Source organism: Triturus cristatus, chromosome 5_1 (assembly GCF_964204655.1).
Source record: "Triturus cristatus chromosome 5_1, aTriCri1.1, whole genome shotgun sequence".
Taxonomy (NCBI): domain Eukaryota; kingdom Metazoa; phylum Chordata; class Amphibia; order Caudata; family Salamandridae; genus Triturus; species Triturus cristatus.
In genome coordinates, this window is record NC_140587.1 from 145,267,635 (window position 1) to 145,291,043 (window position 23,409).

At 45.6% G+C, this 23,409-nt stretch overlaps 1 protein-coding gene across 2 annotated transcripts in view; it reads left to right on the forward strand.

Moving 5' to 3' along the window:
• ARHGAP39 (Rho GTPase activating protein 39) overlaps positions 1–21,357 on the forward strand; it is an 855,990-nt gene extending 834,633 nt beyond the window's left edge. For both annotated transcript variants that reach the window (XM_085604662.1, XM_085604663.1), the window contains one exon: positions 5,283–21,357. In XM_085604662.1, coding sequence (XP_085460788.1) covers positions 5,283–5,477 — 195 coding nt within the window. In that variant the 3' untranslated portion in view covers positions 5,478–21,357. The remainder of the gene's footprint in view (positions 1–5,282) is intronic.
• The last annotated feature ends 2,052 nt before the right edge of the window (positions 21,358–23,409 follow it).

Consider the following 23,409-nt stretch of genomic DNA (forward strand, 5'->3'; position numbering starts at 1 on the left):
CCAGGAGAGAAGGAGTAGGTTACCAGGGATCATCTCTTTTACCCACCCTCTTCAACCTATTCATGGAGCCCCTAACAGAAATTCTGAGCTCATCCAACATCCACTACCGCATGTACGCTGACAAAACCCAGCTATACCTCAGAGTCTCCTCCCCAGAAGACATCAAGTCGCTGAACACAACACTAATGGAAACTCAAAATTGGCTAGCAACTAATCACTTCAAACTAAATACTCAAAAACTGAGCTCCTTCTTATCACCCCACTCAACCAGGCACTGGTAGTCGAAGAATGGTTGAAACAACTTACAGCCCTCAACTGCACCCCACAAATCATAGACTATGCAAAACCACTGTGCATTAATCTTGATAAAAATCTCAACCTGCAGAAACACATCAGCGCCTCCACCAAAGTAGCAAATCATCAAACGAGTATTTTAAGAAAATTAAAACCTTTCCTCCCCTGCCCCTACCCCAACAATTTTAAACATGCTGTACAAGCCTTAGTGATTCCCAAGTTGGAGTCTGGTAGCACAACCCTTTCTGGACTACCCAGATTCAAACTTGCTCCTCTAGACTGTCGCTAGACTCACCACTGGCTCAAAAAGATACAACCACATCACCCCGGATCTCAAATCCCTCAACTGGCTCCCATACAAAGCAAGAAACCAGCTAAATACTGCCTGCATGACTCATAAAGCCCTCCACCATAATACCCCTAACTATCTCATCCAGAAGCTCAAACTCTCTGGAGGTTCCAGAGCTTCCAGAAGCTCAAACACCTTTCTTCTGAAACCTCAGAGATTACACAAGAAGAAAACCTACAACTGTGCCTTCTCTCGTATTGCCCCAAGAATCTGGACTCTCTACCTCCAGAAATCAGAACAAATCCCTCCATCATTTCATTCAATAAAGAAGTCAAAGAATTCCTCATGAGCAAATTTCTTCTCTAGATCACGACTCTATTCTCCCCTGTCGCTCACATGACTTACTGTCTGTGGCTACCTAATGCACTCTTCCCATGTAATACCGACGTTACCCCCCCTGCTTCTCAACTCTGCCTGGTATTTGCAGTGGATGAACTGACAATATGTTGTTAATGATGGAACCTTGCTAATTGACTGTTAGTGAATTTTGTAGTGGATGTGTTATTACTGCTTTTACTGCTCAGCACGCTGTAATTCAGTAAAGCGCTCGATACCCGCAAGGGTCATGTTCGCGATATAAAAAAACTATTTAAATAAATTGAGTAAATAAATAATGGTGGAGATCACCTGGGAGGGACGGGGTTCCCTTGAGTGCCAGATGAATTTATTTCCCTTATATTGTCCTTAATCACTAACAAAGGGATGGAAATTACCAGTTATCTTCTTAGCCTCTGCCTAAACTTTGACAGGAAGCCTTTGGCTTGCACCCTCCATTTTTCATTTGATTGTTTCTCATTACAATCGCTGATCCCGTGTAATGTACAAAAAACCCCATCCCCGCTCCCACACTGCTGCCCTGGATCTTTTTCTTGTCTACCTTGTTCTGTATCTTGAACAAGCACTGGCCGCTTCCACCAGATCTGAGGAACAGCGCTTGGTGACCTGCTCAATCTCCTGCCAGTACTCGAGTCTTACTGCGTTTTATATGGTTATGACCTGTTACCTTCAACTGTTGACATTTTGAGGTAGCCGCTCACAGCTTGGCTTTCATCTCCCTCAAAGCTTCTAAGGACCATTTCTGTTATTTGTGCCATTTCCACTACATGGGATTCTTTGTGTCGCTATTTCAATGCGAATTACCATGAGGGAGGAAGACCACATCTCCGTTGACTGACCCAGGCAGAGCCAGGGACCACACCAAGTTTCCCAGATGTAGTCCCCAAGCCTTGTGAACAGATGTAAGGGTTTTCGGCTTAGATGCTAAAAGCTTTTTGATGTAGAATACAACATTCATCTACTGCATGATCTGACCAGGGGACAAATTATACCACTACCCCCGTCACTGCAGTTTCCAAGATGATGGACTCCAGTTACGTCTGTGGGGCTTCACCTGAGCAGGCTGCATGTTGATGGTCTCAGACCCTTGGCTGCCAGATGTCTGTGGAGAAGCCATTGTTGCAGATCCTCCGGTCAATTCTTTGCCTCAAGGCTCTCCTCCGTTCCTCTTCATTTTGTGTAACCTCTTCTTGATGTGCTGCCCTTCACGTCCTCTTTCTCTTTGGGAAAAGCCGCACAGGACTGGGCGGTGGGCGGTCTGTGAACTGAACGTTGTCTTTGTGGTTCCTGCTGGACAGCTTCCTTTGGGGCATGATTTTATGCTTTTTGTTTTTCAGTAACCCATGCCTTCTTTTTTCATAAAAAATACAGCGGTCCCCCTGTGTCCCCAATTCTGTGGATTTTTATTTTGTTTTTTAAATGTATTCATCTCTCTCTACCTTGGGTTTTAACACCTTGATGAGGTGCAGACAGGGTAGTGATCGACGTTGAAGTATGCCCAGCATTAAGACCCCATACCACAGATATTTCTACTCAAGAGGACCCTCAGGTCTTTGTATTGTGTCCTTCAAATGTATGAACGCATTGATGTGGTTACAGTCGGCAGGCTTGACATCAACCGCAATCCCAGTGCAAAATGTGCGTGCCACCTTTGCATTCGCGCTTGTGTTAATGTTAACAATTACTGAGTTTTGTGTAATATCTTAAAGACCATAGCCTCACTTTTTTAATGTTTTTGCAATCAGGTCTGCAAACCTATGTAGATATGTGTAGGCAGCTGGGTATTACAGCAGGAAAAGAGCTTCTCACCACAGTAGTAATCTAGGGGCACATGCATGAAGCATTTTTGTATTCGCAAACAGGCTGATTCGCAGAATCGGCATGTTTGCAAATACAGAAAAGGTTTTTCACATGCATTAAACCTAAATTGCGATTCGGTAAACTGTTACCGAATCACAAATTGGGTTTTGAGATTCGGTATTTGGAAGGGGCGTGTTCAGGGGTCCACTGGCGTAACGGAAATTGAGGGGGCCTCCCTGCACGGTACATAGAGGGGCCCCCTCCGGGCTCAATCAGGAGCTCTCCGGCAAGAGTGCAGTGGCGAGGGGGCCCCCGCGCTGCGGGGGCTGTGGGGGCCTGTGTTACGCCCCTGAGGGCATCCCTTCCAAATTCCGATTCCTAACACAGTATGCATGAATGTTTTGTGACCGTTAATGCGGTATCAAAACATTTGCATATTACCACCTACTTCAAGTAGCTGGTAACCCATTCGCAAATGGGAAGAGGTCCCCGATGGACCCCTTCCCATTTGTGAATGGTTGTAAAAGCATTTTTAAGAGCAGCCAGTGGTCCCACGGACCACTGTCTGCTATTAAAACATTAAAAGAAAACGTTTCCTTTTACTTTTTGTAAAGCATCTTGTATTCCTTTAAGGAAAAGGGGCTGCATTACAAAAAAAAAAGATTGCTTTATTTAAAAGCAATCGTGGACATGGTGGTGTGCTGACCTCAGCAGGCCACCATCCCTCTGATTTTTGCGATTCCTAGGGGTTCGCAAAGTGCGATCTACCTCATTAATATTACTGAGGTAGAGCGATTTGCGACCCCCTAGGAATCGCAATCTGAAACTCTTTGGGTTTCATGCATTGTAAATTGCGATTACCTAATTGCAATTCTCAGGAATTCGCAATTGGGTATTTTAAATTTACAATGTTGATGCATGTGCCCCCTAGTTCCTAATCAGGATGAGATGATAGGTATGCTTCAGGACAGGCATCCTAAGAATGCATCACAAGACCTAGTTAATAAAACACTCAGTAAAAGCCCCACACCAAATTAGTAAAGTAGAAAGGCACTTTATAATTAAAATAAGCGCAAAATAATAAAAGTTGCTTCGAAGAAATAGAATTTCAATATAATGGTTCCACTGTGCACTTTAAACTCAGCTCAGCAGGGGCCGTCCATTAACGTCTCCGCACTTTACCCACAAGTACCCACCAGTGGCTTACCCTCCCTGGAGAACACAGCCTCCTTCAGAGTACAAGTTCACAAGGAGTAGAAGTTGTCTTCGTCATTTGCTTCCAAGAAGGATCAATACTCTTAAATCCCACTCCAGTGTCACCCCAGTTCCAACTGATTGCTGGTCCGTCCCATTTGAAGAATTTATTTTCTGCTGTCTTCGTCCTTGCGGCCCCCAGAGATCAGCTTTCCAGATCCTTCTGAGAGTCGCATAAAGCTCTCCGGGCTGTGGTTGGTGATGCCCTTTCTCGTGCACCAAGTCCAGCAGGTTCCTCATTAACATTCTACCCGCCCCCCCCCCCCCCCATCTTGGCCACACGCTATGTGGGTTTGCAGTCTTTACACCATGTGAAGTCTATTCTGCTGCTCAATCAATCAGTCAGTAGATTGGTAGAGCGCTACTTGTCACCCGTGAGGGTATCCCGGTGCTGGATGCCAGGCCAGATCATCTGAGTAGGAGTCGGGAAATGACCCTACACTGACACTCCACCCTTACTCCTGCCCGGCGATCACCACAGGGTCCTCACTCATGGTCAGAGCTATCTAAGGTGGCTAAACAGACATAAGCTTTTCAAAACCGCAAAACATTTCCCAACCCTAATAGCTAAGAAGAGATTCCCAGCAAAGGCTATTTTGCATTCAGAATCTCTTCTAGTTATAAAAAAAAAAAAGCCCAAATCTCACCGAAAGTGGTTTGTTGACCTATAATCCCCGCCCCTCTTGAAAAACATCCCTGAACTGCACTTCTCATGGTACTCTGCAATCATATCCCTGAACATACTCTGCAGAGATGTCTCCCATCCCCAGTTCCATCCTACACACCCCTGAGGTCATTCCGAGGGAAGACCCGGCGCCAGTGCTCAGACCTTGGTACAAAACACACGATCAGGTTGTACACCTGCGGCTGAGAAGTAAAACGCATGCAAGCAGTATGAAACAACTCACCTGGCGGGCTTTTCAAGTTCTCCACATGTTTTAAGGGAAACACATGCACCAGCTGGTGATTTCTCAACACGCATTCAAAATACCAGTAGTGCTGTCGAAAGAAACCGGCGTGGGAAAAGGTACAGTGTGTCGCATTATGTAGTTATAGGGCTGTTTTTCCAACACATGTTCTATTGAAGAACAATCAAGGGAAGTGCTTTTGACATTTATGAGCAATGTGTGTGTCATGATAATTTATAATGTGAATAGGAAAGAGGAGGGTTGTGAAAATGCCGCTACAACTTTCCGATTGATTGATTCCCTTATAACATCTAATTCTTTGTCATCTCCCTTGAACCCAGGTGTTTGTGCAACCCTCCAATGTGACAGTCACGAAGATGGACGTGAATAACCTGGCCATGGTCATGGCTCCGAACTGCCTTCGCTGCCAGTCGGACGACCCGCGCATCATCTTCGAGAACACCAGGAAAGAGATGTCTTTCATTCGGGTCCTGATCCAGAACTTGGACACCAGCTTCCTGGAAGCGGCTCTATAGCCTAGCGGATGGTACAAAGAAAGAACAAACAAGAATAAGAAGGAAGATTGAGCAATGAATGCCAATCACTAGCAAGACTCAAAGGGAACGCGACCAAGGGAAGTGACCTTACTGCTGTTTGTAGAGCATCTCGTCCTCTGTCTTCGCCGCGTCACTGCCCTGCCACTTTTGTCTCTGATGCCACCACAGTCGCCACCTGCCTTTTCCTTTTGTAAAGTAAACGGTGGATCCAACGGTGATGTGAAATGTACAGAGTTCTTTGCTTGCGGCATGAAGGACAGTAGCCATCTCAGAAACTTCACTGCCATCTCTTCCACCTCCAGAAAGACAGGAGGGCCATATGTCCAGAAGTACTACCAAGCCATGGCAAGATGAAAATAAGCAAGGCTTCTTCAGGGCATGGCTGGTTTAGGAAAAAGTTATCCTGTAAAAAATGTGAAGACCACTTAAGAAAAAAAGATGGACGTCTCAGAGACCCTGACAATTTTATGTATTTGTAAAAACAAGAAAGAACAATGAGATTTATTATTAATAGTACCAAATGTCACGCTACTGAGCAACTGTATTGGACTACAGGGAAGATTGCGTTTGTCTCAAAATTGAAATTAATATAATCTCCGAAAGCGAGTCCTAGGCAGCTCGGTATAAATATGGTACGGTAGCAGTACGGGAGCTGTTACCTGCTCCCCGTATTCCTTTAATCACGGTCTAGAATGCTGCTGGAAGTCAGTAGTCCACCAGGCAGCCGGTATTTTCTCAAAGCAAAAGCGAAAGGGGTGCATAAATACCTGTCAAAAGGTGTCCAGTAGGGGGTGTTTCTTTAGGTACAGGATGATTTTGCTTGCTCTGCTTGGCCATGGATAGCTGGGTATGTTCGGGTCTACCACTCTTACTTACCAACAATACCCACATCACCTGAAAACAAAGGTAAATTCTTGTAATGCATGATGGTCATTAGCGCATGGTTACCAGTATACGACTAGGAACTGTTGCCGGGAGCAGGTCTCCCATCTTACATGCCGCTGTGTGGAGCTTAGAAGAGCTGTCCATCAGGGCTATTATCACTTGTTAGTTAACGTTTGTGTCCCACTCCAACCCCATAAGGAGTTCTTCTCCAGCATTGTTCCTTCCTTTGCCATCATTCTCCTTAACTGTGTCAGGCGATATTCGTCCCTACATGGAATGATACCAAGTAACTCCCATTGACCTTAAGAAGCGACCTCTGCCCAACACACCAATGGCCTGATTTAATATTTTGTGCTATCTGAAAATCCGAAGGAAATTCTGAATGTGGATTAGAATTCACCAGCTTAAATTTGTTCACAATGCAAACCCAAGCATTAGCTTTTCCCACAGAAATTGGAGAGTTTTAAATGACCACCGAATGCTAAATCAGGCCAGAGTCTTAGTTCATGAGACTGAGCATTCCCATCTCCCGCCCCGATAGTCTGAGGGTGGTGGAACAATATGAACGGTACAAAGATGGGCTCGTCGGCTGTTAGACACATGTTCTCATCCTGTGTTGTTTAGAATCGGGCATAAACCACTCACTGGGAAGGCACCTGAGGAAGGCCAGCTGGACCTTAAAGACAGCAGGCTAAGGGTCTGCTATCCAACATGCTGAAGACAACTACTGACCTAGCCTCTTAAATACTGAGGCGTTCTTGTTTCCAGAAGTCGATGTACTTTGGAAACCACTATCTTTGCCTTTCCTATAGCCGGTGATTTTTTTCCCTCTTGTTAAAGTTTGGCTGCCCCTCTTAAGTTTGCAACAACTCCAAGTTCACATTCTGTTGTGGAGCACTGGAAAACCTAAATGAAATTGGTGTCGGCATATTTTATATCATTTAAGAGAACTAGGCACTACCTACCAACTAAGGTTAACATTTTGGGACAACAGGCTACATTTTGAACTGCAGCCCCCATAATTCAGTGCCATTTAAACCTGTTATATGTGAACGAGCAAGGCCACAGAATCATATCTGGTATCCTTTTCAACTCCGGCACATCTGACCGAACACTCCAGGTCTGAGTCTCAAAGATCTTTGTAAAACTATGTGAGTAGCAATACATCTGGGATTTCACAGGTTGTTTCTGAAGCTCTGTGCCATTTGTAGATTTCAAGGAGTATGCCTGTAATCGCTAACCCTACTCCAATCAGTTCTGTCACCATGAGAACTCTTCTTGGTTAGGACCAGCACTGCATTTACGTTATATTGTTTTCATTATTTCTTATGGGTAAGGTAATTTTTCCACTGGAAAATTGTTTTGCTACACCCCTGTACAATTTGTGGAGCGGGCATTCCATTTTACCACCATGCAAACAGGCTTTCGCTAGGATGTTGTATATGTATCTCTATTTCCAGCCTCAGAAGCAAACTACAAAAGTTTTGTCAAAGTTGGAAAGTTCTAATTTTGGAGAGGATTCCTGAACCTTTCATGACCACCCACAGCCCCTACAGTCCTCTGTCTTCTCTTTTTCACTCACCTTTATAAACTCACTCATTCTTTTTCATCATCAGACCAGAAAGAGCAAGGCGGAAAAGGAAGAAAGAAGGATGGAGAGAATGATAGAAAAATATTTCTAAAGAGAAGGCATGGATGAAAATAAACCTATGCCAGTGAGCTAGAGAGAGAAAGTGTAGTGTGGTAGAAGAGAGAGGAATGAGGTGGAATCAAGACTAGGCAGCATTGGTGTTCACCAACCCTGGCCTTTGGCAGTACCGGTGGCAGGGCCCTGAGATAAACTTAGAGCCCCTGCAGTAACTTTTTTTTCAAGTTAAACACAGAGCATATGGACATGACCAACATGTACCCTGAAAAACGTTGAAAGCCTCAGTATAGATCTTCCTGCCCTCTGCACGAGCACCTGTGCATTTCCTGAGAGCACTACACTCCCGCTTCAATGCGCTTGCTTCTTTGGCCGCACCTCTTCCACGGGCTAAACTTCCTTCACAGTCCACATCTCTTCCTTAGATTGCACCTCTACCTCAGACCACCTATTCCCGACTACTGTGAGCCCCTTGCAAATGTACTTTATTTAAAATTGCATTATGTACTATTTCATTTCCTGCAGGCAAGGGTCTAGGATATCTGTGAGCCCCTTGCAAATGTACTTTTTTTTAAATTGCATTATGTACTATTTCATTTCCTGCAGGCAAGGGTCTAGGATATCCGCGTCGGCATCCCTATCAAGGATGCTGCTGCCACACTTACATTTTTTATATTTTACCTTTGCCTTTTCTTCAATGATGATTGATATCTGTATTCTTCTTAATATTCTTATGTAAAGTGCTCTAATGCCATTGGACCAAGTTCCTGCTCTGAAAAACCACAAAAATGAACCGTCCAATGGCATTAGAGCACTTTACATAAGAATAAGAGCACTACTAAGATCAATCATCATTGGGAAAAAAGTAGCAAAAACCATACATTTGTACGTGTTCTGTAGAAAAGATGCCCATGGGTCCATTTCTCTGTCTTTCAGCTCATTCACTCCCCAAAATTCCGTGTTCCTTGTCAGCTAACGTGTGATCAGGAAATGCCGTTCAGAGAAGAATTCCCTCAGAGCACCCTCTTCGTCTTCCACTTTAAATCTCGCCAGGCTTCGTTAAATGTGCCTGTTAAAACCCGACTCACTCTCATCAGCCATTAAGCTGCATAATTCATTGGTGCATCTGGCACTGTGGAGGCACGCGGGACGCACACGGCAGGGAGGGGGAAAGTGATATTGACTTGTTGCCGCGAGACCCAGGAAGGAAGGCCTGAGGTTCATCTCGGGGCACGTGGCTCCACGTATCCCTTCTCAGAGTAGAGCCCGTCGTGCCTGGACCGCGTTCCCAACCCTCGCCCCTCCTTGTCCATTCCCCAGAGCGGCCATAAGGAGCCATGCTGTCAGTGTGGGAAAGATGGCGGCACGCCCCTGTCCTCTCCTTCTTTGCTTCCTGCTAATGGAGTGGAAAGCTTTTCTAACATGATTAGCTCATCGACTCCATCAATCTGTCGTTCGCCGCTGCAGCGGAGCCTGAGATCCCGCTCGGTCCAGACATGCCATTGATTGCTGAATTTTCATTACAGCTGCTGTGCTCTTCGTAGGCCACCTCCTCCTTTACTGCGCCACTCAAGCCATGGTAAAATGGACATCTATTGGGTTTGCGTTAAATGCTGTCAGCTTCCAACCCTGAGTGGATAATCAAAGGATCCGCCTGGACGTCTCATCCATGGCCTGTGCTCCTGACATATGCATCATTTGCAGATAATTCAGCTGACTGGAAGGCTTGAGGTCAGCAAGCTATCTGCAAAGGGATACCGATCTGGAGCTTACTTTTGTTCTCGTGATAAAGAGGTAGGTTCTCGCAGCGCGCTGTCAATCAACACGCCGCACCGCTCAGTCATTGTCACATCTTTCCATTAGAAGAAATTAAATGCTCTCGCTCGACTGCCACAGTCTTTCCATCATCATTGTCGCGCCTTCTCCGATAACGCATGTGATTGCCTGTTATCATGGTTGGTAAATTGATCAAGTACGGCTGTATCCATGCACTTCGCAAGTCACTTCCCCGCCTCTCTCGGACTCCTTTGCATGGTTCTAATGTTGCCCCACATTTTGAAGGGCCTTCAAATCATATGGAAAATCTGAGCACTCATTGTGTTTCCATTGAACACCGGTGTGATACACCAAGTGACCTACGTATGGAGTGGTGACTTAGGGCCAGTTGTACGAAAATGCAATTTTGCATTTCCTAAATAGCAAGTCCATAGGAAGCTCTATTTAGGAAATGCAAAATAATATTTGTGGAATTACCGTTTTCTTAATAGCGATTCCAGCAGAGTTGAAATTGCTATTATAAAATCGCAATTAGGAAATCCCATGACCTTCATAACAATGGGCCGGGTTTGCATTTCCAAAATAGCAATTTCCTATTAGGAAACCGCTATTTTGGAAATGCTAAACCAAGGATGGCTATGTGCATAAGGCCTCCTGTAATGCACCCCAAAAATAGTGGTGTACATGTAGAGCACACACATGCCATCTGGGCATGTGTGCACTCTATTGCACTTTAAAAAAAATGCAGCACGGAGTACTTTTTTTAAAAATTGCACATGGTAACCATCGACTTTGTTGATGGTAATTGCATTTCCTAAATGCTCATTTTGCATTTAGGAAATTGTCACGCTACCAGCGACGGGCAGCCTCAAATGACAGAAAGACACTCTGTGGGTTTGCGAAAAAAAGGGGTTTTATTTGCCTACAACTTAGGAAGTCCCCCTGCTCAAACGAAAGGAAAAGAAATGTCCAATGTCTGGGCCTGCACGGGAAGGTCTTCGTTACTGCCCGTTGTTCCAGTTTCTTTAGGTGGATACTCTTGCGCCAGAGCTCTCCTCGAGGATCGGGACGGATGCTTCAATTGCAGGGGGAGGAAGCCGGAAAAAGAAGAAAAAAAGAAAACAAAGAAACCAAGGGTCAGGATTGTGGTTCTCCTTATGGAGATGTGGGTAGGGGAGGATAGATCGTGAGGGATGTTGCACCGCGGCTATAAAAGGTGATTCCCAAGTAGAGCCTCGAGCCGTGACCGCCCTCGTTTAGCTTTGCCCTCCCGGTGTGTTCAAAAGTCGCCGGAGGCGTCCTCGTACCTGTTGGAGCCACCCTCCTCCTGGAGGTTGGCGGGCGATGGCGCGGTGTCGGTCGGGGCCGACGCATCTTCAACAAGTAGGATGGCCGCTTCTTTTCCCGGTCTCTCTCGTGCTGCAGGGTTCTCGGGGCCGCCCTCCATTAGCGTTCTCCCTCCTCGCGCCACTTCCTAGAACTTCTCTGCGTATTCTTCCTCCTTGCTGCTTTCTCTCCACCCCTCTTCCACTCCTGATAGGTCCCGAAGGCGCGGCGTTACCGGTGTCAGTCCCGCCTCCCCCTGACGTCTTACCGGGTTAAAGGGGCCATCGTCGTCACCCATACCTGCATGGCCATGACATGGGGGTCAGAGGGGAAGTTTATAGTCGGTATCCCCAGCTCCTCCCGACACACCCTTCCCCCAGGTTTTCCCCGATCGGGGGAAATAGGGAAACGGGAAAAAAAATCTGCATTGGATTGTTCAGCCCCCTTCCGATGCCGTACCTCAAACTGAAAGGGTTGCAGGGACAGGAACTAGCAGAGGACTCGGTCGTTACAACCTTTGTTCCTTTGTAACCAGGTGAGGGGGGCATGGTCCGTGTATAAGAGGAAGGGTCTGCCCTCCAGGTAATATCTTAATTTCTTGATACCCCATTTCACCGCCAGGCATTCCTTTTCTATGGTAGGATAGGACTTTTCACGGGGGAAGAGCTTGCTGCTTATGTATATATTGGTCTCTCTCTACCCTCGCTATCATGTTGGGAGAGGACAGCACCCAAGCCCACCCCCGAGGCGTCAGTCTGGAGAACAAAAGGCTTCCGGAAATCAGGGGTCTGTAACACCGGAGAAGATGTTAGGGCGGTTTTAAGGTTCTCAAAGGCAGATTGTTCCAGGGGGGTAGGGGAGGCCAGTCTCGCAGAGGTGACCGTCTTCTTTAAGAGGTCAGTGAGAGGAGCCGCCTTCTCTGCAAATTGGGGAATAAAACATCTATAATATCCCACCAACCCCAAAAAGGCTCGTAAGTCCCTCCTAGATGAAGGAAACACTGTCTCCTGGATGGCCCTCACCTTTTCTGTTTGTGGTTCAATCATACCCTTCCCCCAGTAGGTACCCCAAATACTTGACTTTTTGGAAGGCAAATCGGGACTTTATGGCATTTATGTGTAAACGTGCAGAACGAATCTCTTGGAATATGGCCGCTAGATGTGTCAGGTGGTCCTCCCATGTTCTGCTAAATACTACTATATCGTCTAGGTATGCCGACGAATACATTGTATGCTTTTGTAGGAGGGTGTCCATCAGCCTTTGAAATGTGGTTGGGGCGCCGTGTAGACCAAACGGTAGCACGGTGAATTGAAAAAGCCCGTCTGGGGTGGAGAAGGCCATTTTTTCCTGGTCTTTGGGGTTCGGAGGGATTTGCCAATAGCCCTTGGTGAGGTAGATGGTGGAGATGTATTGGGCCCCACCAAGGTGTTCTATCAGCTCGTCCACTCTGGAGAGAGGCTATCCGTCTTGCTTGGAAATACGGTTCACCGCCCTAAAGTCAATGCAAAACCGGATGCTGCCATCCCGTTTAGGCACTAATACGACTGGTGAACACCACTTGCTGCGGGAGGGAACGATTATCCCCGTCTCCAACATCTGTCTTATTTCCTCTCGGAGGGCCAGGCGTTGGGACTCGGGGACCCGGTAGGGTCGTTGTTTAACAGTGACACCTTCCTGTGTGGGAATGGAATGTAGGGCAAGATGGGTTCTACCAGGCTGGTCTGAAAAGATGTCTTGGAAGGACTCTAAGACGGTGTGAATGTTCTTGGCGTACTCACGTGTTAGTTCATTATTAAGGATGGTGGATTTGACAGTGGAAGAGCCGGAGACCACCAAGGAAATTGTTTGGGCTGGCTTGGAAGGGGGCCCTAACCATTTTTTTAGAAGGTTTATGTGGTACATCTAAGTTTTGTTGGTACTAAGTTGTAACAGATAGGTGGTTTTGCCTATTTTACGTACCACAGGGAAAGGGCCCTGCCATTCTTTCCGTAGTTTATGAAAAGAGGACGGGAGCAAAACTAAAGCCAGATCTCCAATCTTCAATTCTCGCAATTTCTTTCTTTATCATAGGTTTGTCTCTGTTTTTCTTGGGCCTTTTCCAGAGAGGCATGGGCGAGTTCCCTTAATTTGTGGAGGCGACTTTTGACTTGAGTAGCGTACTCCAGGAGGGCCTGGGCTTCTTGAGTGCCCTCGGCCTCCCAGCTGTCTTTTGTTATCTAAAGAAGGGTCCGCGGTTTCCTGCCAAACAGTAATTCAAAGGGAGAGGTGCCCAGGCTGCTCTGTACCTGACTACGAAGCACAAACAAGGCTAAGGGGAGAAGCTGATCCCAGCGTTTCCCGTCACTGGTGAGGAGTTTCTTCAGAGTCAATTTGAGGTTTCCGGTATAACGTTCCACCAGACCATTGGTCTGGGGTTGATATACGGAAGGCTTTGTGTTTAATGCTTAGTTGCTGGCAGACCTGCTTCATCAAGCGGGAAACGAAGGGGGTTCCCTGGTCTGTTACGATTTCTCTTAGAAACCCCATCCTAGAGAACACTTCTATCAGCCTCTGTGCTATCGTAGTGGTATTTGCGGTATGCAAGGGTAACGCTTCGGGGTACCTGGTGGAATAATCAACTATCACCAGTACATACTGATGGCCTTTATTAGATTTGGGGAGGAGGCCTATGAGGTCCATGCCTATATGGTCAAATGGCTTGGCGATTTATAGGCAAGGGGCTTTTGGTGGGATGTATGGGTTTTTCTTCTGACAAATGGTGCATTCTTGGCAGTAGTTCTTTATTTGTGCATGTACATCTGGCCCAAAACAAATTCGGAGTATGGAGTGAGATGTTTTTTCTACCCCGCAGTGTCCTGCCAGAAGGTGTGTATGGGCAATAAAAAGGACCTGGTCCCTAAAGGCCGCAGGGACTAATAGCTGTGGTTCCTCCCCCTCCTTGCCTATTCTATATAATAGCCCTTACAGTTCAACAAAACAGGGGTACACTCTATGGGGATGTTGAAGGGAAGCCCTAGCACTCTTCCAGGCGTTACTAAGGCTGCCGTCGTTCAGTTGGGCAGTCCTAAAGTGCGTATCCATGGCGCAAGGTTCAGAGGCCATAAGAGCCGTCTGAGACCCAGGTTTTAACGCCCCCCATAACATATCAAAGAACCAGGGATTGTCAATACCAATAATGAGAGGCTCAGGAAGTTGGGGCAAGACCCCTACATCAACCACTATATTTAGGCCTTTGGGATTTTGGCGGGGGATTCTGGCTATGGGATATTCTTTTATATCACCATGCACGCATCTTATACAGACGTGCCTTCCAGGTAACAAGGAAGCAGGCGGTACAAATTCCTCCCGTATGACTGAGTGCTTACACCCGGAATCTAGGAGGGCGGTTATGGACTGATTGTTTAGGATCAGACTCGCATAGTATACCGGACGGGTTTCTTGTGCGAAAAGGATGGAATGTGGTGGGTAGTTGACGTCCATCGGTTCGTCTTCTGATCTTTCTTTTCTTTTCCTACAGAATTTGGCAATGTGGCCCCACTCCCCACATTCATAGCATTGTGGACCTGTCACTGGAGAGCTTTCGGGCGCCCTACCCAGGATTTTGGCTGCTCATAGAAGGGCTTCGTTGTTTTCATTTCTGTCCTCCCCAGGGGAAGCGATTTCTGAATTTTCTCTGGTTCCTTGGATAGACCTCGACTCTGGGCCCTTACATAGGAGGTGGCCATTTCGACTGCATGTTCCAAGGTGAGGCCGGCATGCTGACGTAACCACCGTTGGGTCCCATAGGGGAGGGCTTCTAAATATTGTTCAAGAAATATTTTTTCCATAATGGCTTCACGGGTAGACTCCAAGGGCTTAAGCCATCTATCCGCGGCATCCTTGATTTTATAGAAGAGGGTTTTGGGGGTATCACCAGTAACTCCTCTTTCCTACCGGAAGCGAAGACGATGAGCTTCGTCATCTATGCCGAGTCGGTCGAGGATATACTGCTTGACATGTCCATACGCTGCTGTACCATCGCGATTGGCAATTTGATATGCTGCTTGGGCTTCACCTGTAAGAAGGGGGGCTAAATAGAAAGGCCAGCGATCCGCTGGCCAGCCACTCGCCCTGGCAGCCCTTTCAAAATTCAAAAAGAACGAAATGGGATCGTCCCCATGGACGTATTTCTGAAGGGGAACAACAGTCCCTGGTAAGGCAGGGGCTCTGCCCAGCCCCAATGTCTGTAGGAGCTGGGTTTGTCCTTCCGCCAGCTTAGTCAAGTTGTCCGCCTGTAACTGAATGGCGGCGGTAAACGCGGTACGGTCCAGTTCTGCTTGATTTGAGCTTTTCTCCATGGCCCATTCCAGCTTGCTTTGGGCCTCCCGCATTTGGATTATTTGTTCCATCTTTTATCAGAGGAACTATGCCTGCATTCTCCACCACTTCTGTCACGCTACCAGCGACGGGCAGCCTCAAATGACAGAAAGACACTCTGTGGATTTGCGGGAAAAAAGGGGTTTTATTTGTCTACAAGTTAGAAAGTCCCCCTGCTCAAACGAAAGGAAAAGAAATGTCCAATGTCGGGTTAAAAGGGCCGTCGTCGTCGTCGCCCCATACCTGCATGGCCATGACATGGGGGTCAGAGGGGAAGTTTATAGTCGGTATCCCCAGCTCCTCCCGACAGAAATGCTTTGTACGCATACTAAGAAACTGCAAATAGGAAATCCCTATTTGCAGTTTTCTATTTAGGGAGTTGAAAAATGCAATTTCAACTAGGTAGAAATCCCATTTGCGATTCCCTAAAGGCCTTTGTACATAGGAAAAGGCTGTTTTGCACTTCTTAACACGCCAACATTGTGGTTTGGCCGGTTAGGAACTGCAAAAGGCCTTTGTACATCTGGCCCCAAATACCCTGTGCAGGAAGATGGCTGCCACATGCTTCATAGACAATGGACAGTGCCAGTGTTTTATTTCTGCTCGTGGTTGCAGGTGGGGGGCACCAGCACTCCTTTTTATTGATGAGCAGGACTTAATTGGCATCATTAGTGTGACCCAGAGTAAGGCAGAAAAGGAAGAAATGAGAAAGATATGAAAACAGCAGGAGTGGCCAGTGCAGGTGTGGGGGAGGGGGGCAGGGGCAGGGTGGGGGGGAGTTGACAGACGACGTGGAGGGGAAATTGAAAAAAAAAAGAAAACTACTTGGCTAGCGCTCGCCGCTTCGGCGATGCGGTGAGTGCAAGGTAGATGGTTTTCTTTCTATTATTCCTTGTCGTAGTCTATCGACTCCCCTCTATCCCCCCCACCCCGCCAACCACTCTTATCTGCATAGGCAGCTCCTGGAATACACTGACACCTACTGAAAGCAGGGGTGAAAAAGAAGCCAGGAGAGTGAAGTAAAGAGGCAGGAAGTGTAGAGGGGAAGAAGAAAGAGGCATTCGATGAAATCAAGACTACGCAGCCTTGGTAACGCAACCCTGTCAATTGGCAGGAGACTTGCTCCTGTCATAATTTTGGGCCCCGGCACTTACAAATTGCGTACTGGGCTGCACATGATGAAGGTAGGATGACAGATGCTAGATGACCAGTGTAGAGAGAGACCGCCAAAACACTTCTGAGAAGAAAGTGGATGACAAGTGCTTGATATTGGACTGTTTGAAGAGAGAAGTTAGCTGCCAAACGATTTTTGTCCTAAGGATAGCTACTATTGCTTGAAAGAAGGTAAGATACCTCTCGGATGATTGATGTAGGGTGATGGCTACCAAGATTTTCTTATATAAGGTAGGTGCCAATTACCCTGATCCAGGTAGATGGCTTCTAGATAATCAGTTTAAAGTGAGTGCAAAATGGCCGATGATAGTGGTTTCCACAGCAGCGTAACGAAACTTGAGGGGGCCCCCCTGCAAGGTACATGGAGGGGCCCCCCTCCGACTTTATCAGGATTTCTCGGGCCAGAATACTGTGCTAAGAGGACCCACTTGCACTGCCGGTGCCTGTGTTGCACCACTGGACTTCCATAAGATCCGAGTTGGAGTGCACCCTGTAGAGAATCGTAGTACTGTTCTTGGGCTACCGCAGTGGCAGGAACATGAAGCAAGCAGAGACAGTCAGCGTGTTTGGCTGTGTCGAGTGGGATGAGGGAGACTGCATGCTTAGGGCATTAGCCACTATTAAAACCCTTCTGGAGAGTGCAATAACACTTAATAATCGATCAATGAGAATAGCTTCCATATGATCTAGGCAAACAGCTGCCAGACGATTGATGAACGAACCTGATTGCCAAGTGACTGATAGTAGGTGGCTTCCGAATGATCGATGTAAGAAGGTGGCTCCTACATGATCGATGTAGCAATGGCTTCCTAATGGTAATCTTGAATATTTCGAGGACTGACTTCACGGCTTCACAAAAGTCAGGACTGTTTGCCTATCCACATTAAACTGATGGAACCTAGGTGTCTGATACAGGGGACAAACCATTTCCCCCTCAGAATTAAAGCTGTGCATCTTTATTCACAGGTTCGAGAGGATGACCCATCCCACGCTACCCCTTCTTATAAAGTGTCATGACCACCACCGCCTTTACACGTATATCAGTGCCCGTCCCGTCTAGCCGCTCGTGTCGGAATATGACCCTAAGGACCCGAATGAAGTAAAGTTAGTAGTTGTTTAGCTGCACTCATCTATTAAACATTTAGGCAGGCGGTAGCTCTTACTTTCAAGCGTGTAATTTGTGAAAATTTACATAAATCTTTTCACATTTCTGCAAGAAGGGAAAATCTGTGAAGGTGGCTTTTGGTATTCATATTAATGCTCCTCCTATCAATGCCAACATTTGAGAAAGGTACACCAGGCTACACTCAGAGTATTTATTTTAAACTTTTCTGAATCTTCTTGTCCATCTAAGTGCAAATCTTCTTCAACCGAGTCTGGATGTTATACCAATGGAAGAAACAGATAATGAAAGCAGGCTTTTTGCCACCACCCCTTTGCAGATCCTTATGGCCCATCAAACCCCCCTCAAACACTGGCAATGCCAATAGGTCTGGCTTTAAGCAAATGTTGTATGGTAATGAGATGCATTACAAATAAATAGCATGGGAATAGATATATATTTGTGTGGAAGCAATGACCTGTAGAACAATATGGGAGTAGGTTAAAAAACAATCAGGTAACACTGTCAAGCTAGAGCTGAAAATCCATGTAGGTTAGTGACCGCCCTCCTCCCATCTGTGCCTCTGCCAGAGGGAAACAACATAAATTATCTAGTTATCTGAGACACTTTAAGAACATTCCAATGTCGTGTGTGCCCCTGAAATTCTAAGCTTAGGCAGCTGGATACATAAGCAAAATGATCACAGCAGGTGGGGGGCAAGAACTTGTTTGAGGAAGCACACAGCTTCTGCCCAATCAAAACATGTACTCCTGGTTTCCAACAAGTGGGCGGAGCCAAAACCCCTCTCTGGTAATGCTCACATAAATGGGTGGTGAGAGCTGGGCTGTCAAGCCAGACCACAGAAAGCATTGGTCAGTGGTTTGGTTAAGTCCATGGCATATCTTGGCTAACAGGGTGATTGCCACATGTCTGATTCTTGTTCAGGGCTTATTCCAATGTTTCATCCAATTCTCTTCTATTTCCATTTGAATTCCTGGCCTGGTCAGAATATAACGACGGAAGTGACCTACTTTCAGTAGGCAGGAAACACAAAAATGAAATCATTCCCTGCAGCTCTTCTCATCTTTCTTGAAAGACGGCTTCAGCACTCCAGTGTGTGAAGCCAATGACGCACTTAAAAATTACTTGCCGAGCTCCCCCGCTGTACTGTAAGATGATGTGTGCGTCAAGGACAACATAATGGCTGCCTTGGGACTGTGGACGACTCCATGAGCTAGTCAGTCGCTAGGCACATACTGACAGTGAAAGACATTAACCACATACGGATGACAAATTGTTACCAGTATATTAGAGTTACTTATGTACTCCTGCTCTACGTACGCAACCTTTCCTTGGGTTTTTTGTAGGCTTCGTGGATGTTTTCTGCAGATTCAGCGCAATTCATTCCAATAATCCAGGGGAAACTTCAGGGAGAAATGGGGAGTTACAGTAGGAATCTAGTGTGGTATTCCCCATTCCCCAGTAATGCTTCATTACCACTTGTGTTACAGCGTTGTTCTCGATTGTCAAAGAAGAAATCCTTTTCGACTTTCCAGCTCCTACGATTGCTGTATTTGTACCACCAGCAAGGGTACATTTGTATCCTAGATGTAAATGATTACTACTGTTCAAAAATACAAGTGGGCAATGAAGGGGCAGTGCTATAGTATACTACTATACTAGGCGCATTTGTATAGCGTGTGGCAACCCGTAGGCATCCCAGCTCCGAATGAACGATAGCTCAGTCCGGGGTTAGTTCTCAAATGACAATAAACCTGTGGAAAAGCAAAGCCCTCTCATTTTAGGAGTGCATTTCAACCAAAGCTAGACTACGCTTCAGATTGTGGCATTTAAGATCATTTTAGTGATAAATACCGCCATTTTTATATTGTTTCCTGCAATGAGAAAAGCCAATTGTAATGCCCTCAGAGTTTCCTAAAATGTTAGTATCAACATTAAATGGACTGACTGTGGCATTTTTTCCTTCAGCAATGGGAGACTTGCTACTACCAGTGGTTATTCATGTTTACCACTGGTGGTAAAAGCACCACCATTCCTTGAACAAGGCACAATGTGTTTTTGTCACTTAATGAACTGCAGTGATTAAGCCAAGAGCAGGAGCAATACATCCCTAATGTGCAGTAAGGTAGTCACTGCCTTTTTGTACCTCCAGGAATGGTGAGCAATGTGCACAGATTTGAAATCGGAGTTGCAACCTTAACCCAGTTGCTGAGAGGGTTGGGACCCGCACAGTCATAAATTCAGTATTGCCTATAGAGTAGGGAATCCGTCCGCCCGTTCCTGGTCTGGAAAACATAAACTGCCCCAGTGGAGACGACCGGCCAATAGTTCATATAGCGCTGTTCCACAGGAGGCAACTTGACCACTAGACCTCAGTTCCTCTCTGAAACGGGAAGAGGGCGTGGCAGTCCCACCTTACTCCCTTGCTTGAGAAAATTCCCCTTCAGTCAGCTGCTTGGATGGAAACATTTTAAATCAACCCAAAGGGCCACAAGAATAAGCCAAAGTTTTTTTTGTTGTTTTTTTTGTGTTTGAGTTTTATATAGCGCTGGCTAGACCCGGAGGTATCGGAGCGCTACATAAGGATCCACAAAATTACATCAGTTACAAGTTACGTCAGTTACAAGAAAACATTTCAAGAGCGTCAGAAGATGAAATAAATGGAGCTTAGAAGGGTAAAGGGGTGGGGGAAAGGTTTAGGAGGGAGAAAGGATGGAGATAGGATGGATGGAGAGACGAAGGAGAGTCTGCCCAAAGTCCGGCTGGGTAGGTGACGGCCGAGGGGGGAAGTCCACAGCCCATCTCCTCTATAGCTATCAGGTAGCTCCACCGGGCGCCAGTCAAGCAGCAAAGTCACTGTGAAACTTTACAGAAATGGTGCCTTTATTACAAACTTTTTAAAACTAATGCCAATCTGACAGGAATGCCTTTTTCCTTGAGGTTTAAGAAATGCACATATAAAAATGGAAATTAGTAATGATGCCCATGAGGACATTACTACTGGAAATCCGGTTTCTTTTGTTCTAAAGCATTGGAGGGTGTGGGACATTGCATTGCACAGTGCAGATCTCCTTCAAAATGTAGTCTTCTGCTCTACCATGAGTAGCACTGCATCTAAATGACATCTCTAATATGAAACATCTAGTATGTTTTCGCTCTCAATGAATCACTTGTAGATGACCGTCTACCACTGCCTCTCTTGGTCTTTCTATGATCTTCTCTCTCATTACCATACTCTCTTTATCTTTCCTCTTTCCTTTTCCTACCCTCCTTCACGGTTCCTCTTGTGCTTTGATGTGTTATTGTATGTATAAATGTCCTCTTACTAAACCACTGGGCATTTACTTTCTTGGAAATTAATTTCCCGACCTGCTACACAAACAATTTTGGTTGATTCCAGCTGGATCTTGAAATTGATCATTGGTGTCCACTAGTGTGAATTGGTTTTGGGGTCAGGTGTATTTTTATTTAGCCAGTACATTTTCAGATGGTCATATTTGACTCCATGGTAGTGAACATATACTGTGGCAAATAACATGTTATTTCCAGCAAATAAACACATTTTCCAGTTTCAATTCTCTAGTGCAAAGGCCATAACTTGTTATTAGTATAGTGTAACTGACTTGAGAAAACAATGCTAGTTATCTCACAGATTCTACCTACAATCTATTAAGACAACAAAACAATCAGGCTTTACACACACAGCTTGGTTACTATTATACTATTTAATTACATAGTTTTAACTGCTGGTGCTTTGAATATGATTATTGATTTTTTTTAAATAAATACTGCACATGAAAAAACAGCATGGCATAAACAATCCATGCATATCTGCTGAGTGTCATATGCTATTATACCCATTGTTGAGAGAATAGCCCACTCAAGGTTTTTCCTCTCTTGCGTCCTCACCTTTCCCAATACTAAACAATTGTACTAAAAACATATTGCATTCTGCACATATGTATATATGTCCAATAGAATAGACAAACCACACAACTGAATACAGTACAAAGCATTTGTAAGCGTTGAGCTGGAATTTCCACCAGGGTTACTAACCACATGAAGGCTTCCACTCCCTATGGTGCCGTGTACTGAAAACAATAGCCTATTTTTGTATTTTATTTTAGTTGCCACATTGGAGACTCATAGGAGGTTGCTCACTATTTATTTCATAGGGATTGATGGATTTGGGGTATTTTGTTCAATAATGGGTTTTGTACCCCTTTCAATACATTTTCTCAGCATGCATGTCAGTTTTAAAAATGTCTACAAAGCCACACAGTGCTTGTGTTTACCAATGCTTTTTGGAATTGTGTTGGTACTCTGTGCTGCCTACTAAGAAACCATGACTTCTCATGTGCCATTAGTGCAACACAACGTGAAAATCCATCGGACAGGCTGGGACAGTGGCCATCCTGAGCCCTAAATAGAGCTGTTCTCCTATTTTCTAGTCACTCTCAAGAAACATCATGGCTTCCCCTGTTGGATGCCGAACTCTGAAACGGCTTTTCCCTTCCCTGGACTGGAACGAGCTCTGCTCTCTCTGTATATACTGGAAACCTTGTACAGTGCAGGCGACTGTAAATAGTTTTTAATTGTCATAACAGGGTAACCACTTGCAAATAATCAAAAATGTCCCATGTACTGTAAGCTGTGTTATGTTGCTATTTATTTCGATTGAGAATTTGTGTCTTATGAACTTGACTGCAGCCAGGAGCTCCTGCCCTTGGACTTGTGGTGTTTTTTTTCAAAGCCTGCTGCCTTTTCTTTGTTCAGTTTCTCACAACTGTGACCTGGACCATGTGTCCTGTTACTGGACCATACAATGATGGAAATAGACACAAAACTGATGCCTAACCGAACCCAGTAGCTTCCGTAGGGTGGTGGATTGAGTGATCGGTCAACCGCCACCCTTGCATAGAACCCATGCTGCTCGTATTAACTGTAATCACTAATTCGCTTCCAGGTGAAGCCACAAATGGCTCAAAGTGTAAACCTTACCTAGGTCTCACATTTACTGCCCTGGTGTCATTTTTGTTCCATTGGATTTTTGAGGAAGTCTTTGTTTCTGGTGCATTTTGCGACTTCAGTGGGTATGCTGGGTATTAATGATGAGATCAAGTCTAACAATTACCCAGGTAAATATCAATCAACATTTTCAAAATAAACCAATATGCTTCCTACCTAATTAGAAAATGGTTGTTGTCTGGTGTAGGCAGGAGAAGTACAACAGTGCTGAAACCCGTCACAGAGCCTTATAATGATCAATTGTGAAATGTCCTTTTTATGTAGGATTATCATGTCACTTTCTGTCATCAGGCACCATGTTTTTAGTCCTGGGCTTTTATAGGAAAGCCTAAAGTGTTCTGGGAGTTGGCATCTTGGTTTGCTTCCATTGAAACAATTGTACACCCGGTAGTAAAGCCAGTTGTACACCTCACAGTAAAGCCAGTTGTGCACATCTGATTATAAAGCCAGTTTTACACCTGATAGTAATGCCAAGTGTCCACCTTATAGTAAGGCAAGTTGTGCACCTCATAGTAAAGCCAGTTGTGTACATCTGATTGTAAAGCCAGTTTTACACCTGGTAGTAATGCCAAGTGTACACCTTATAGTAAAGCCAGTTG